Source organism: Somniosus microcephalus, chromosome 8 (assembly GCF_052327205.1).
Source record: "Somniosus microcephalus isolate GS21.2 chromosome 8, FLI_Smic_1.0, whole genome shotgun sequence".
Classification (NCBI taxonomy): Eukaryota; Metazoa; Chordata; class Chondrichthyes; order Squaliformes; family Somniosidae; genus Somniosus; species Somniosus microcephalus.
This window is the reverse complement of record NC_140994.1, coordinates 59,238,026-59,256,644: the sequence shown is the minus strand read 5'-3', so window position 1 is coordinate 59,256,644 and position 18,619 is coordinate 59,238,026. Positions and strand designations below refer to the sequence as shown.

The 18,619-nt window shown below is 44.5% G+C and overlaps 1 protein-coding gene across 1 annotated transcript in view; it reads left to right on the top strand.

The window, feature by feature from the left end:
* Positions 1–18,619, top strand: part of dntt (deoxynucleotidyltransferase, terminal) — a 656,785-nt gene that overhangs the window by 100,173 nt on the left and 537,993 nt on the right. The window contains exon 4 of the mRNA XM_085994757.1: positions 4,118–4,288. Coding sequence (XP_085850883.1) covers positions 4,118–4,288 — 171 coding nt within the window. The remainder of the gene's footprint in view (positions 1–4,117; positions 4,289–18,619) is intronic.

Genomic DNA, 18,619 nt, shown 5'->3' with positions numbered 1-18,619 from the left:
AAAGGCACCATATAAATGCAAGTTGCTGTTGTTGATATGTGCTGTCAGTGAGCAGGACTGCCCATTGGAAGCGTGGAGTTGGAAAATTACACCCATTAGGTCCAGTGTGAGCACTCCAAGTGCTTTTAACATTTGCTATTAACCGTTATCCAAATGAAACATTTGCAACTACTTCTAGTGCACATAATAGTTTTCCCAAAAGGTGATTACTAAAGATCTTATAGCCTGGAATATTTAGCTCCCAAATTAATTGAAATTTAACACTGAGGCAGTCATACTAGTAGCATTGGGGTGGTGAAATATGATAAAATTGATCAGGTTCCAAATTGCTTTCGAGCACAATTTAATCCCGTCCTAACAATGTGCTTTAATCTATTTTTGACGATATTAACATGCTATTGAAATTTCACATTGATATTCTGCATGTATCTACCTGTGGGTGGGTTCTACATAAGAACATAAGAAATAGAAGCAGGAATAGGCCACTTGGCCCCTCGAACCTGCTTCGCCATTCAATAAGATCATGGCTGATCTTGGGCTCAAAGCCACTTCCCAGTCCGCTCCCCATAACCTTTCACTCCCTTATCTTGCAAAAATCTGTCTATCTCCACCTTAAATGTATTTAATGACCCAGCTTCCACAGCTCTCTGGGGCAGAGAATTCCACAGATTTATGACCCCCTGAGAGAAGAAATTCCTCCTCATCTCGGTTCTAAAAGGGTGACCCTTTATTCTAAAACTGTGCCCCCGTGTTCTAGATTTCCCCACGAGGGGAAACATCCTCGCTGCATCTACGTTGTCGTGCCCCCTCAATATCTTATATGTTTCAATAAGATCACCTCTCCTTCTTCTAAACTCCAATGAGTATAGGCCCAGCCTGCTCAGCCTTTCCTCATAAGTCAACCCCCTTCATCTCTGGAATTAACCCAGTGAATCGTCTCTGAACTGCCTCCAATGCAAGTATATCCTTCCTTAAATAAGGAGATCAAAACTGTATGCAGTACTCAGGGTGTGGTCTCACCATTGCCCTGTACAGTTGTAGCAGGACTTCCCTGCTTCTATACTCCAACACCTTTGAAATAAAGGCCAACATTTCATTTGCCTTTTTGATTACTTGCTGTACCAGCATGCTAACTTTTTGTGTTTCATGCACAAGGACCCCCAGGTTCCTCTGAAGTGTAGCATTTTGAAATCTCTCTCCATTTAAATAATAATTAGCTTTTTTATTTTTCCTGCCAAAGTGTATAACCTTGCACTTTCCCACATTATACTCCATCTGCCAAATGTTTGCCCACTCACTTAGCCTGTCTATATCCCTTTGCAGGTTCTTTGAGTCCTCTGCACAACTTGCTTTCCCACCCATCTTTGTATCATCTGCAAACTTGGCTACATTACACTCGGTCCCTTCATCCAAGTCATTAATGTAGATTGTAAATAGTTGAGGCCCCAGCACTGATCCCTGTGGCACCCCACTAGTTACCATTTGCCAACCGGAAGATGACCCATTTATCCCGACTCTCTGCTTTCTGTTAGTTAGCCAATTCTCTATCCATGCTAATATATTACCCCCAATTCCGTGAGCTCTTATCTTATGCAGTAACCTTTTATGTGGCACCTTATCGAATGCCTTCTGGAAATTCAAATACACCACATCCACTGGTTCACCCTTGTCCACCCTGCTCGTTACCTCCTCAAAGCATTCCAGCAAGTTTGTCAAACATGTTTCCCTTTCATAAAACCATGCTGACTCTGCTTGACTGCATTATGATTTTCCAAATGCCCTGCTACTGCTTCCTTAATAAAGGACTCCAGCATTTTCCCAACGATAGATGTTAGGCTAACTGGTCTATAGTTTCCTGCTTTCTGTCTCCCTCCTTTCTTAAATAGGGGTGTTACATTTGTGGTTTTCCAATCCACTGGGACCTCTCCAGAGTCCAGGGAATTTTGGTATATTGCAACCAATGCATCCATTATCTCTGCAGCCACTTCTTTTAAGACCCTGGACTGCAGGCCATCTGGTCCAGGAGACTTGTCATCTTTTAGTCCCATTATTTTACCAAGTATTATTTCCTTAGTGATTGTAATTGCCTTTAGTTCCCCCCTCTCTGTGGCCCCTTGATTATCCATTATTGGGATGTTGTTAGTGTCTTCTACCGAGAAGACAGATACAAAATATTTGTTCAGAGCCTCTGCCATTTCCCCATTCCCCATTATTAATTCCCCAGTCTCATCCTCTAAGGGACCAACGTTTACTTTAGCTACACTCTTCCTTTTTATATACCTGTAGAAGCTCTTACTATCTGTTTTAATGGGCCAGAAATTCGGGTCGGAGGCTTCCCGCGGGCGCAAGCCCCCGACCTGCACTTACATAGCGTGCCCGCCGTTGTGCTGTGGGCACGCGTGGGATTCCGATCCCGGGCCTTCTCCTGCTGCCGGTGTGCCGTGCTCGTGTATCCCAAGGGTGCAGTTAGTTCGCAGCATCCCCTGGGATCACTTAGGCATGGGGAGCCAATCGGAGCAGGGAATCTCCATTCATAGATTTGACAGGAAGACCTGTCAAATCTGTGAATAGAGATCGGCCCCAAAACCTAAGTAAAACTTCAAATAAATTTATTTTAAAAATCACATATTTAAAATAACTATAAATTACATAAATTAACTATTTTAAACAAAAATTTAAATTTTTGAAAAAATTAATTAAAGTTTTTAATGGGGCTAAAAATAAACTTACCTTTCTTTAAAGTATTTTAAAATGATAAACCTGTGGAAAAATGTTTTAATTTTACTTAATTAACCTCTTACCTTGATAAAAGCAGGCCTTGCGCCTGCTTTTTCCATGCGCAGCTGCTAGGGACCTACCCGCACAGAGAAATCTGTAAAAAAATTGGAAGTTCCAGGTCTACGCGCTGCCTCTCCGGCGCATGCGTTTGACCTCCGAACCCCTTCCTTCAAGGGAACAGAAGTTCCGGTTTCCAGTGCATGCGATGTGCATGTGCGAAACCGGCACTTTTGTTGGCCTTACGGGTGAGTACACACCTGTGGGAACCCGAATTTCTAGCCCAATGTTTCTTGCCAGTTTACTCTCATAATTGATCTTCTCTCTCTTTATTATTTTTTAGTCATCCTTTGCTGGTTTTTAAAAATTTCCCAATCCTCTCGTCTCCCACCAATCTTGGCAACATTGTATGTCTTTGTTTTTAATTTGATACCATCCTTTACTTCCTTAGTTAGCCATGGATGGTGCTCCCTTTTCTTAAAATCTTTCTTTCTCATTGGAATATATTTTTGTTGAGGCTTATGAAATATCTCCTTAAATGCCCGCCACTGCATTTCAACTGTCTTACCCTTTAATTTATTTTTCCAGTCCACTTTAGCCAGTTCTGCCCTCATGCCACTGTTAATGCCTTTGTTTAAGATCAGGACACTGGTTTGAGATACAACTTTCTGACCCTCCAACTGAATTTGAAATTCAACCATGCTATGATCACTCTTTCCTAGAGGATCCTTTACTATGAGATAATTTATTAATTCTGTCTCATTACACAGTACCAGATCCAAGATAGCCTGCTCCCTGGTTGGTTCCATTACATACTGTTCTAGGAAACCATCCCGGATGCACTCTATGAACTCCTCCTCATGGCTACCATGGCCAATTTTATTGGCCAATCAATATGGAGATTAAAATCACCCATGATTATTACCGTACCTTTTTTACAGGCCTCCATTATTTGTTGATTTATACTCTGTCCAACAGTATTGCTACTGTTCGGGGGCCTGTAGACTACGCCCACCAGAGACTTTCTCCCTTTATTATTTTTTATCTCCACCCAAACTGATTCTACATCTTGATCTTTTGAGCCAATATCACTTCTCACCACTGCACTACATAGCATAAAAATTTCTTGTGCTCTTTTTCTGGTCTAAAGACCAAAGCTCAAGTCTTCAAACCTTTTGAGGAAAATGAAATGCAGTCAATGGCTTTGATAGATCATCACAGAACTCAAAGTCAGCTAACTTCAAAGTGATGTTACTGTTCATAGTACACTGTGTGTAATCTCTGAGATTTCATATGTTGCATACTGGCATTGCTAATGTTCTAGGTATTGTTTTTTATGCAGGATGCACTGGACATTTTGGCAGAAAACTATGAGTTCAATGAAACCAAAGGGCCCTATGTGGCATTTTCAAGAGCAACAGCGTTGTTAAAATCCCTTCCTTACACAATAAGTAGAATGGAAAACCTGGAGGGACTACCCTGTATCGGAGACGAAACAAGAGCCATAATTGAGGTACAAGACTGTGAAAAAGATATTACAAGATGATTTCTGCTAGAATAACTATTGTGTATTATACATTTCTTGAAGTCAATGCATAAAATGGAGATGATTGGATTTTAACTCATCTTTTATTTCCTTTGTAAATATGCATTTCTCCCTACACACCTGGATAGGGCAAAACGTTGAGCATGAAAACCAACGCCGAAACTTCCTCAGGGCTTTGCTGCTGGAGGTTCGGTGGAAAACATGTAAATAGGGTTTCCGCTGAAGTTACGACGGCGGAAAATAAGAACGTAGGACCAGGAGTAGGCCATTCAGCCCCTCGAGCCTGTTCCACCATTAATTAAATAATGGCTGATCTGTATCTTCACACCAACTACCTGCCTTGGTTCTTTAACCTTTAATACCCTGGCCTAACAAAAATCTATCAATCTCAGTTTTGAAATTTTCAATTGATCTAGCCTCAATAGCTTTTTGGGGGAGAGAGTTCCAGATTTCCACTACCTTTGTGTGAAGAAGTACTTTCTGACATCACCCTGGAATAGCAGCTCTAATTTTAAGGCGACTCCCCCACCAGAGGAAATAGTTTCTCTCTATCTACCCTATCAATTCCTTTGATCATCTTCAACACCTCAATTAGATCACTCTTTCATCTTCTATATTCAAGTGATATGTCTTTCTTTTCCCTCAACGGAGGATTCCCCTCCAACATGGTTGACATGGCCCTCGAACGTGTCCGTTCCATTTCCTGCACTTCTGCTCTCACCTCTTCCCCTCCCTCCCAGAACCATGATAGGGTTCCCCTTGTCCTCACCTTCCACCACACCAGCCTCCATATTAAACGGATCATCCTCCACCATTTCTGCCATTTCCAGCATGATCCCACCACCAAACACATTTTCCCCTACGCTCCCCTTTCAGCATTCCGAAGGGGCTGCTCCCTCCGCAACACCCTGGTCCACTCTTCTATCACCCCCAACACCCACTCCCCCTCCCACAGCACCTTCCCCTGCAAGCACAGGAGATGCAACACCTGCCCTTTTACCTCCTTGCTTCACATTGTCGCAAACACTCCTTCCATGTGAAACAGCAATTTACTTGTACTTCTTTCAATTTAGTATACTGTATTTGCTGCTCATGATGCGGTCTCCTCTACATTGGGAAGACCAAACACAGATTGGGTGACCGCTTTGTGGAACACTTCCGTTTAGTCCGCAAGCATGACCCTGAGCTTCCGGTCACCTGTCATTTTGATTCTCCGTCCCACTCCTACTTTGACCTCTCTGTCCTTGGCCTCCTACTCTGTTCCAATGAAGCTCAACATAAGCTGCAGGAACAGCACCTTGTCTTTTGATTAGGCACTTTACAGCCTTCTAGACTCAGTGTTGAGTTCAAAAATTTCAGATAATAACCTCTGCCCCCATTTTTTTCGGACGGCAGCCGTTGCTGATGATTCTGATATTCCCATTTACACCTCCTAGATTCAACTTTTGTTTCTTTACTTGTCCCATACCATCTCCTTTCGCCTTGCACCACCATCCCTTTTGTCATTTAATCTCTCCTGCCTTCCATCCTATCACAGAACTTCCCTTTAGTTCTTTCCTCCCCTCCCCCCTTTCCCTGCCTCTCTACTTGCTTAAAACCGGTTACATCTCTAACTGTTTCCAGTTCTAACGAAAGGTCACAGACCTGAAACGTTAACTCTGTTTCTTGCTCCACAGATGCTGCCTGACCACCTGAGTATTTCCAGTATTTTATGTTTTTATTTCAGATTTCCAGCATCTGCAGTATTTTGCTTTTGGAACACAAGCCTAGTCTATGCAATCTGTCCTCATAATGTAACCCTTTTAGCCTCGGTATCATTCTGGTGAATCTGCACTGCATCCCCTTGAAGGCCTTCCTAAGGTGCAGTACCCAGAACTGGATGCAGTACTCTAAATGGGGTCTAACTAGGGTTCTGTACATGTGTAACATAACTTCCACCCCTTTGTATTCCAGCTTTCTTGAAATAACGGCCAACATTCCATTAGCCTTTTAATTTTTTTTTAGACCTGTTCAGTAGCTTTTAGTGATTTCTGTACTTGGGTTCCTAAATCTCTGTGCTCATCCATTTAGAAAATATTCTGATTTATCTTTCTTGGGTCCAAATTGGACGACCTCCTACTTTCCCACATTGAACTCCATCTGTCACAGTTCTGTCCACTTAATCTAGCAATGTCCTTTTGCAACTTTCTGCTCCCGTTTACACTATTTACTGTGCCACTTGGTGTTGTAAGCAAACTTAGATATAAGGCTCTCTATTTCTTCATCTAGTTCATTTATAAATACAGTGAAAAGCTGCAGCCCCAGTACATATCACTGGGGGACACCACTAATCTGCCACTTTGAGTACATACCCATTATCCCTACTCTCTGTCTCCTAGCTCCTAACCAGTTCCCTATCCAAGCCAATAGGTTGCCTCCAATTCCATGCGCTTCCATTTGTTAACAGTCTCTTGTGAAACCTTGTCGAATGCATTCTGGAAGTCCATATAAAGAACATCCATAGACACTCCCTTATCTACCACATTTGCTACCTCCTCAATAAAATTCAACTTGGTTCATTAGACATAACTTGCCCGTTACAAATCCGTGCTAGATCTCTCTGATTAGTTCATATTTGTCCATGTGCCTGTCCCTAATAATAGATTCCAGTAACATACCCACAACTGACATTAGACTAATAGGCCTATAATTTGCTACTTTATCTCTCCTACCCTTAAGTAATGGAGTGACATTGGCAGTTTTCCAATCCAAGAGGACAATTCCTGAATTGAGAGAGTTTTGGAAGATCATGAGTAACAATCAACAATTTCCTCAGCTACTTCTTTTAATAATCTAGGGTGGAAACCACTGGGTCCTGGAACTTTGTCTATCTTTTATCTCATTAGTTACTCCATCACTATTTGTATTACTTCTATTGAATCTGGTTAGTTCCTCCCCTTGATTGATTTATCTTTGGTTTTCCTTGTATCCTTGGCACTTTATCTTCATCCTCTACTGTGAAAACCGATACAAAGTAGCTATTTAGTAAGTCTGCCATTTCCTGATTTCCAATAGCAATATCACCTGTGTCTCTCATTAAGGGGCCCACATTGCTCTTAGCCACCCTCTTTCTTTTAATATATTTGTAAAAACCTTTAGTGCTGTCCTTGATATCCCTTGCAAGTTTTTTCTCGTATTCCCTCTTTGTAGTTCTAAGTACTTTCTTTGTATCCCTTTACTGTTCTTTATATCTCTCCCAGTGCTTGGGATCTCTACTGTGCTTTGCCTTTTTATAATCCCTTTCTTGAAGTTTTATACTATCTCTCACTTCCCTTGTTGACCAAGGTTGTTTAATTACACAAGTACAGCTCTTGCCATTTAGGGGTTTGTACAGGTCTCATGTTCTACCAAATACTTTTTTGAATACTTCCCATGTTCATCGATAGTTTTATCCATTAATAGTTCTGTCCAGTCTATTGTGATCAATTCCTGCCTCATCCCTTCAACGTCAGCCTTACCTAAATTTAAAACCTTGGTTTGTGACTCACCCTTCTCTCTCTCAAACCTAATATCGAATTCTATCATATTTTAGTCACTGTTAGCTAGATGTTCATATTAAGATAGAATTCAGAGCGGGAGAAGTTCCGAGGAAATTCCTGGCGCAAAAGTCTATGGGGGGGAAGATTGGGTGGAGCCGCAAACGGGACGCCAAGCTCGCCTGGGCGCCGGAATTAGCGCAGCGATCGGAGCAGTTGCGACCGCCAGAAATTCAGCTTGAACGCCCCAAGAGGGACATGGGGCGAGGCTCGAGGTGCTCCGCGTCCCTCTTAGGGCACTGAAACTGAATATCGCAGCGCAACGTGCTGCGGTACTGCAGGCCTTCCTCCCATTCTTAAGGGGGAGGGGCCTGCACCAGCGCGATCAGAGATCGCAAGTGCCGGCAAAAGAGCCCAGCACCGAGGAGAAGTGCCAGGCTCTCGGAAAACAGCCGGCACTGCCGCGGGGGGAGATCAGGAGGCTGGGGACGGAGGTGCTGGCAGGCAGCCACCGAAGAAAACGGCCGCCCCGCACCTCCACCTTAATTTGCGCCACTGCCGTCACAGGTAGGCCCAGTGAACCGGGCGCGATTTGCGAACGGCGCTACAGAGGCGGGCGCTACCGAATATCGAGATCGGGGTGGTAGCGGGGCACTGCGCACACCGATGACATCATCAGTGGCGGCGCAGCGCAACAGGCTAATGCCGCCATTAGCGCCCCAGCTAAATATCGCGGGAGGCGTGGCCAGTGGCGCTAAAGCCACGGAGTGCCCTCTTTAGGCACTAACTGGTGGTGCAGCCCACCGAATTTCTAGGCCGTGTTGGAATTTCCTTGATGTGATTTACACTGCTGCTTCACATAAAAATGTGGCCATGAAATTTGGCTCCTTTGCGCCTGCCATTAGCACCTCTGGGGGGTGTTAACGGGGCGCAAAGGGCTTATCGCCTGGGCAGGGGCGCTAATAGCACCTCCCGAGAAATTCGGCCGGGCACTACTGAGGCGCTAGCTGATAGTGGCGTGCCCCGGGCCGCTGCGCCACCGGCGATGATGTTATCGCCTATCGACATGACCCTTTAGCGCCCCACCGCAACTCCTTACTGCCCAGCGGCAGAATTCAGCTGCGCTGCAAGATGCTTCCGTGGGCGTTGTTAGCGCCAGCCTCACGGGTCGCAAGCCGGGCCGACCTTTGCTTGCGGGGCGCTAATTAAAGGGAGGTGCGGCCGCGACCTGCGCCGCCATTTTACTTTTTTTTGGCTTCTCAGTGCTGGGCTGCAGCCACGGCACCGCGCCGCCCTGGTGGGTTAGTGTGGGCCATCGGAGGCCCTGTAAATCTTGCAGTGTCCCTCCCCTTTAACGGAAGGGGAGCGACGCTGAAATGTGTCAGCACTATGTGGAGCGGCCGCTTAGTGCGCTGGTGCTACCACGCATTGCGCTCACGACAATGCCCCGAGAGGAAGTGGCGCGCCCAAGATAGCACTCTGCTCCCTTGCCAGGGCGGTAAGCCGAATTTAGCGGCCGGGGCGGTACTTCATCGCTGGGCGCTAAATCCCCGGTGATAATTCAGTTACTGCCCCCAAACGGGGCGTAACCGAATTTTGCCCCCTGTGTTTCATTCGCTGATGGCCTCTAGAGAGAGATACATTGAGGGGAATTTATAACCCCCAAGAACGGTTGGATTGGGGTCAAGTGGAAAGTAAATATCGAAGAAAATTGAAGTGCGACTGCAACCCAGCTTCTGTAAATTAACGGAGGTGCGTTCAGCTGTGTGCGCGTAACTTGCTCGCCGGAGTCAGCACGATCATTAGGACAGGCGGGTCAGTAATTACCACCACTGTTAACATCATTGGCACATGGTAATAAGGGGATTTTCAATTGGATTAAATAGGCATTTGAATTTAATGCCTCCGGCATGTCTTTCCCAGAGGTCAGGTGAGATTGAAGGGGTACTTCATGGGGGTTTATAAAGTTCAGATTGCCCAATCACAATAAAGTCTCAGTGCTTTCAGCTGCTTTGTCAGTTCACTCTGGCAAATATTTCGCAGAGCGTTCTTGTTAGCATGGAGGTTTTTGAGAATTTTGGAGGTTTCCAAATGGACACAGCAGGCTGGGAGGTGCTATGGATGTTTTCAACACTACATCGGACAAGGAAGACAGTCATCATCCACAGTCGCGATGTCATGCAGTGCTTCCACAAGCTCAGATTGACACGGTAGGTGGTCATAGAGTCATAGAGTAATACAGCACAGATAGAGGCCCTTCGGCCCATCGTGTCCGCGCCGGCCATCAAGCCCTGTCTAATCTAATCCCATATTCCAGCATTTGGTCCGTAGCCTTGTATGCTATGGCATTTCAAGTGCTCATCCAAATGCTTCTTAAATGTTGTGAGGGTTTCTGCCTCCACAACCCTTTCAGGCAGTGAGTTCCAGACTCCAACCACCCTCTGGGTGAAAAAGTTCTTTCTCAAATCCCCTCTAAACCTCCCGCCCTTTACCTTGAATCTATGCCCCCTAGTTATTGACCCCTCTACTAAGGGAAAAAGCTCCTCAGCATCCATCCTATCTATGCCCCTCATAATTTTGTACACCTCAATCATGTCCCCCCTCAGCCTCCTCTGCTCCAAGGAAAACAAACCCAATCTGCCCAGTCTCTCTTCATAGCTGAAACGCTCCAGCCCTGGTAACATCCTGGTGAACCTCCTCTGCACCCTCTCTAACGCGATCACATCCTTCCTGTAGTGTGGCGACCAGAACTGCACACAGTATTCCAGCTGTGGCCTAACCAGTGTTTTATACAGCTCCATCATAACCTCCTTGCTCTTATATTCAATGCCTCGGCTAATGAAGGCAAGTATCCCATATGCCTTTTTTACCACCTTATCCACCTGTTCCGCCGCCTTCAGGGATCTGTGTACTTGCACACCCAGATCCCTCTGACCCTCCGTCTTGCCTAGGGTCTTTCCATTCATTGTGTATTCCCTTGCCTTGTTAGTCCCCCCAAAGTGCATCACCTCGCACTTTTCCGGGTTAAATTCCATTTGCCACTGTTCCGCCCATCTGACCAACCCATCTATATCGTCCTGCAGACTGAGGCTACCCTCCTCGCTATTTACCACCCTACCAATTTTTGTATCATCCGCAAACTTACTGATCATACCTTTTACATTCATATCCAAGTCATTAATGTCGACCACAAACAGCAAGGGACCCAGCACCGATCCCTGTGGTACCCCACTGGCCACAGGCTTCCAGTCACAAAAACAACCTTCGACCATCACCCTCTGCCTTCTGCCACTAAGCCAGTTTTGTATCCAATGTGCCAAGGCACCCTGGATTCCATGGGCTCTTACCTTCTTGACCAGTCTCCTGTGCGGGACTTTATCGAAGGCCTTACTGAAATCCATGTATACCACATCCACTGCGTTACCCTCATCCACACACCTAGTCACCCCCTCAAAAAATTCAATCAAATTAGTCAGACATGATCTTCCCTTGACAAAGCCATGTTGACTATCCCTGATTAATCCTTGCCTCTCCAAGTGGAGACAAATTTTGTCCCTCAGGATTTTTTCCAATAATTTTCCTACCACTGATGTTAGGCTCACTGGCCTGTAGTTCCCCGGTTTTTCCCTACTACCCTTCTTGAATAATGGTACTACATTAGCGGTTCTCCAGTCCTCTGGCACATCCCCTGTGGCCAGAGAGGTCCTGAATATATGTGTTAGAGCCCCCACAATCTCTTCCTTTGCCTCACACAGCAGCCTGGGATACATTTCATCCGGGCCTGGGGATTTATCCATTTTTAGGCCAGCTAAAACCGCCAATACCTCCTCCCTCTCGATGTTAATATGTTCGAGCATATCACAGTCCCCCCGCCCTATTTCTATGTCTACATCGTCCTTCTCCATAGTGAAAACAGATGCAAAAAATTCATTTAGAACCCCCCCTACATCTTCCGGCTCCACACACAGATTGCCACTTTTGTCCCTAATGGGCCCTATTTTTTCCCTAGTTATCCTCTTACCCTTAATATACTTATAAAACATCTTAGGATTTTCCTTTATTTTGCTCGCCAGTGTTATTTCATGGCCCCTCCTTGATCTCCTAATTTCTTTTTTAAGTAACCCCCTGCACTTTTTGTACTCCTCTAGGGCTTCCTCCGTCTTTAGCCTTTTGTATCTACCAAAAGCCCTCCTTTTTTTCCTAATCCATTCTCGTATATCCCCTGACATCCAAGGTTCCCTGTGGTTTTTGGAACCACTCTTGACCTTTACGGGAACATGTTGCCATTGTATGATCTCAATCTCCCTTCTGAAAGCCTCCCATTGCTCCGATGCGGATTTTCCTACAAGTAGCTGATCCCAGTCCATTTTGGCCAGATCCTGCCTTATCCTATTAAAATCGGCCTTCCCCCAATTTAGAACCTTTATTTCCGGCCCATCCCTGTCCTTTTCCATGACCACCTTAAATCTTACCATATTATGGTCACTATCACCAAAGTGCTCACCTACTAGCACTTTTTCCACTTGGCCGGCCACATTCCCTAGAATTAGGTCCAGTACCGCCCCCTCTCTTGTAGGACTTTCTACATGCTGGCTCAAAAAGCTCTCCTGGATGCACTTTGAGAATTCTACACCCTCTGAGCCTTTCACACTCTGACTATCCCAGTTAATATTGGGGAAGTTGAAATCCCCCATTATTATTACCCTATTATTTGCACATTTCTCAGGCATCAGCAGCCTCCTTCAAGAAGAGTGGCTCCCTGCTGGACATGCATTGCCCACCATGTCAAAGCCACCACCGCCCTCAATTTCTTTTCCTCTGGCTCCTTCCAGTGCGCCACCGGAGACATCTCAAGGGTCTCCCAGTTGGCTATCCACAAATGTATACGGCAGGTCACGGATGGGTTGTTTGCCAGGGCGTCGACTTATGTCAACTTCCCCAGCAACGACAATAGTCAACATGAGCGGGCAATCGTATTTGCCTCTCTGGGTGGCTTTCCACAGGTACAGGGTGCCACCGGTTGCACACATGTGGCAATCCGAGGACCGCCACATCAACCAGTTTTTATCAACTGCAAGGGATTTTATTCCATCAACATGCAGCTGCTATGCAACCACAAGAAGAGGTGTGCACCAGATTCCCTGGGAACTTTCATGATGCTTTCATACTGGAGCAGTCCAACATTCCAGACCTTTTCGTTTCAGGAACCAGACTTAAGGGCTGGCTCGTAGCAGAAGGGAGACCCCCTTCAAACTTAGTTCATGACACCTGTGAGGAACCCCAAAATGGGGCACAGGAGTACTGCAACGAGAGCCACATGACCACCAGGTGCATCATCGAAAAAGCCATCGGCATGTTGAAGATACACTTCAGGTGCCTAGGTAGTTCTGGAGGTGATCAGTGCTCGCCAGTGAAGGTGTCCCGAGTCTTAGTGGTATGCTGTGTCCTGCAGAACATTGCGCAGCAGAGAGGATTACATGTGGAGGACAACCAAGGTATATAAATAGTAAACAGTTAGTAAGAGGAGGGGTGGGGCCGATTAGGGACCAAAAAGGAGACATACACATGAAGGCAGAGGGCATGGCTGAGGCACTAAATGAATACTTTGCATCTGTCTTTACCAAGGAAGAAAATGCTGCCAAAGTCATAGAGGTAGTTGAGATATTGGATGGAATAAAAATTGATAAAGAGGATGTAATGATCAATAACATGTAATTCTAGAGTGGTACACTAGATGGAGCCGTAGAGCTGTATAGAGCTGTATATTTTGTTGTATGTGTTTAAGACTACACTACCCATGATGCACTAGGCTACCCAGAAGGCAGTAGTCAAGATGGCTGCCTGCACACAGAAGTACACATGCTGAATCTCTACAGATGCTGTACCTAGAGAACGTGTACTGAATAAATGACTAACTAGAAGCTAGCTGTTCATAATAAGAATGTTTATTTATTAATGAACATAACATGGTACCAGGAGTGGTGAAGATCTGCTGAAAATTGTGAAATGCGACATGGAAAATTTGAAGCCACCGGAGTTTTTGAATCTCACGGGAAATGTCGACTACAATTGGCGGACTTTCAAACAACAATTCGAACTCTACATTGCTGCCATTGGGTTCAGTATGAAGCCAGATGCAAGGAAAATAGCATTGCTGCTCACGGTTGCAGGCCCACAGGCGATAGAGGTATTTAATACATTTGTATTTAATCCAGAGGAGAACAGAGAAAATTTAGACGATGTGCTAAAGAAATTTGATACACATTGTTCTCCCAAAAAGAATGAGACCTATGAAAGATACGTGTTCTGTTCAAGGACACAGCAGCAAAATGAGACTTTTGATAGCTTTGTGACTGATCTGAAACTGAAAGCACAGACATGTAATTTCTCTGAGCTGAAAGCATCCATGACTCGTGACCAAATTGTGTTTGGTATTCATGATAAAAAGGTCAGGGAACGTCTGTTGAGAGAAACCGAACTAACATTGGAAAATGCTGTGAAAATATGCCAAGCCAGCGAGCTAGCTCAAAAGCATGCGAAGACTTTCAGTGAAATCAATAATGATGCAATTGTAGTCAGTGCTGCTGTCGGTGTTGTGTCCTACAAAGGAAAGAACCATGGGCAGAACAGAAATGAAAAGCAATCGGAGGAAGGAATTTTTAATTGTAAACGCTGTGGTTACAAACACCAGTTAAGACAATGCCCAGCGTTTGGAAAAATGTGCACAAAATATCATGGAAAGAATCACTTTGCCAAACAATGCTTTTCAAAAGTAAAAACAAAGAAAGGGCAACAAGTCCAAGTCAATGTGATTGAGGACACTGATTTAAGTGAGACATTTTTTGTAGGAATTGTGTCATGTGACAATATAGAAAAGGATACAGAAAATGTGCAGCCCTCAGGAATAAACAATGCTGAACATAAAGTTAATGCAGTAAAAGAGGACAAATGGATGATCCCACTGCAGGCAAATGGAGCATTAGTTACATTGAAACTAGACACTGGGGCAAAAGCAAACTTAATCAGTATGAGTGACATTAAAAACATGAAAGAAAAGCCCAAAATACAGAAAAAGTCAGTGCTACTGAAGAGCTATAATGGACAGAAAATAGATAGCTTAGGTGTATGCAGACTTAAAGTGACAGTCAAAGACAAAGTGCATCATCTCATGTTTTCTGTTGTGGCTGAAGGACTTGATTCAATACTGGGTGACAAAGCTTGTGAAGACTTAGAACTGGTCAAGAGAGTCTACCGTATAAACTGTGCCATAAGCAGACCAGATGACTCAGTGGATTCTGTAGTGAGTAATTTCCAGGATGTGTTCAAAGGATTTGGAGTTCTACCATTCACTTACAAGATCCAGCTAAAGGAGGATGCTCAGCCAGTGGTACATACTCCACGAAGAGTTCCAGCACCCCTGCGTGACCGGCTCAAGAATGAACTGGACAGAATGACCACACTAGGAGTCATCAGGAAAGTCGAAGAGCCAACAGACTGGGTTAACTCCATGGTATGTGTAAAGAAAAAGAACAATGATCTAAGAATATGCATGGATCCAAAGGACTTAAATGCAAACATAAAACGTGAACACTACCAGATTCCCAAGCGAGAAGAAATCACCAGTGAAATGTCAGGTGCCAGATACTTTACAAAGCTCGATGCCTCACAAGGATTTTGGCAACTAAAACTGGATGAAGAGAGCACCAAATACTGTACCTTCAACACACCATTTGGCAGGTATTGTTTCCTCAGAATGCCTTTCGGGATAATATCTGCATCTGAAATCTTTCATACAGCGATGGAACACATAATTGAAGGTCTGGAAGGAGTTCGGGTCTATGTTGATGACATCATCATCTGGGGCTCCACACTGAAAGAACACAATGAGAGACTGACTAAAGTGCTACAGAGCATACGCCAGAATGGACTGAAGCTCAACAAAGCCAAGTGTCAGTTTGGTGTCCAGGAAGTCACTTTCCTAGGAGATAATCTATCTGGTAAAGGAATAGAGCCAGATATGGAAAATGTAAACGCCATACTCAACATGCCCCGACCCACTGACAAAAAAGGAGTGCTACGCATCATGGGGATGATAAACTTCATTGGAAAGTTCATTCCTAACTTGTCAGCCAAGACAACCTGTCTGCGAGACCTGCTACATAAAACAAATGAGTTTGCATGGACAGAAAGACATGAACAAGAGTGGATGAATCTCAAAACAGTGCTGACAACCACACCTGTACTCACCTTCTTTGACCCAACAAAGAGAATCAAAGTGTCAACGGATGCATCAAAAGATGGCCTAGGCGCGGTCTTGCTACAAGCAGAGGGTGAAGATTGGAAGCCTGTTGCCTATGCCTCCAGGTCTATGACTGATACTGAGTGTCGATACGCCCAGATTGAAAAGGAATGTCTAGGCTTGGTAGTTGGATTAGATAAGTTCCATGGCTACATATATGGACTTCCCACCTTCACAGTTGAGACAGACCACAGCCCACTGGTTGCCATCATAAAAAAAAAAAAAAACCTGAATGAGATGTCTCCAAGGATTCAACGACTCATGATGAAGCTGCAAAGATATGACTTTGAACTGATCTACACACCAGGCAAATACATAGTGTTAGCAGATGCACTATCCCGAGCACCCACACTGAGTCATGTGAGCTCTACTGAAGAAGACGTGGATGTTCATGTGAGTATGGTCACTGCTGCGCTGCCCGTGTCAGACACAAAATCAAAGCAAATGGCAGAAGAAACAGTAAAAGATACAGTATTACAAACAGTAATAGAGAACATTCACAATGGTTGGCCAAAAGGTTCCTGTCCAAAATACTTTCACATAAGGTCAGAGTTGAGTGTCGCAAGTGGACTATTACTAAAACAGAACAGAATAGTAATTCCACAGGCTCTATGTGAAGACATGCTCAAAAGGATTCATGAGGGACACCTCGGAATTGAAAAATGCAAAAGGAGAGCATGAGACACTGTTTATTGGCCTGGCATAAATAAGGACATTGAGAACATGATAGGCAAATGTGAGACATGTCAGAAACACCAAAACAAACAAACAAAGGAACCAATGATAGTAGCTGACTTACCAACAGCACCATGGCAAAAGGTTGGTATGGACCTCTTTCATTTGAATGGTAAAGAATATCTAATAGTGATTGACTACTATTCTAACTATCCTGAGATGGCACTGTCCTCAAGCACCACTGCAAGCAGTGTCATAATGCATGTGAAATCCATCTTCGCCAGACATGGAATTCCCAGGATTGCCGTGAGCGACAATGGTCCGTGCTTCAACTGTAAGGAGCGGCAACAGTTTGCAGCACATTATGACTTTCAGCACATCACATCCAGCCCTTTGTATGCTCAGTCAAATGGTAAGGCAGAGAAAGGTGTTCAAGTTCTCAAGTAGCTACTGAAGAAAGCGACAGAAAGCAAGTCTGATCCTTATCTCGCCCTGCTGAGCTACCGAGCCTCACCTTTAGACTGTGGTTCTTCACCTGCTGAACTACTAATGGGTCGCAAGTTGCACACCACGCTGCCCTGCTGTGCAAATGAAAAGCAAAGTAAGGAACTAAGACAGAGACTTCAACTGTTAAAGCTGAAACAGAAATCATACTATGACAAGTCATCCAAAACTCTAAAACCATTGACAAGGGATGATGTTGTCAGGATTGAGGATCCAGATGCATGGAACAGGAAAGCTACAGTTCTTGAGGAAGCATACACTGTTAGAACTGAGGAAGGACAGTTCTCAGGAGGAACCGCCGTTCCCTCCTGAAAACACAAGAAACTATCCAAGAGCAGATTGATGACAATGCCGCAACTGAATCTTGTCATTCACCACCAGAACAATCTCATGAAAACACATCAGACTTACCCGTGTTGAGGAGCTCCACACGTGAAGTAAAGAAGCCTGATAGACTTAATCTTTGAGTACAAAGAAAACTACTTTGAAAATGTATTGACTGTTGTGAAAATGTTTATGTTTATAGAGCACTAACAAAAGTGTTACTGATATCATCTTTATCGTTATTCTTGAAAGTTGATTGATATTGATTTTGTTAACCACAAAGAAAGGGGGATGTAATGATCAATAACATGTCATTCTAGAGTGGTACACTAGATGGAGCCGTAGAGCTGTATAGAGCTGTATATTTAGTTGTATGTGTTTAAGACTACACTACCCATGATGCACTAGGCTACCCAGAAGGCAGTAGTCAAGATGGCTGCCTGCACACAGAAGTACACATGCTGAATCTCTACAGATGCTGTACCTAGAGAACGTGTACTGAATAAATGACTAACTAGAAGCTAGCTGTTCATAATAAGAATGTCTATTTATTAATGAACATAACAGAGGAGGTACTAGAAAGGCTGGTTGTATTTAAAGTAGATAAGTCACCAGGACCAGATGGGATGCATCCTAGGATGCTGAGGGAAGTAGAGGTGGAAATTGCGGAGGTACTGGCCATAATCTTCCAATCCTCCTTGGATACGGGGGTGGTGCCAGAGGACTGGAGAATTGCACATGTTACACCCTTGTTCAAAAAAGGGTGTAAGAATAAACCCAGCAATTACAGGCCAGTCAGCTTATCCTCTGTAGTGGGGAAGCTTTTAGAAACGATAATCTGGGACAAAATTAACAGTCACTTGGACAAGTGTAGTTTAATTAAGGGAAGCCAGCATGGATTTGTTAAAGGCATATCGGCCTAGAAATTGGGGTTTGGCTTAGCCAGGGCTTTAGCGCCGGAAGTTAGTGCCGGCGCTAAGT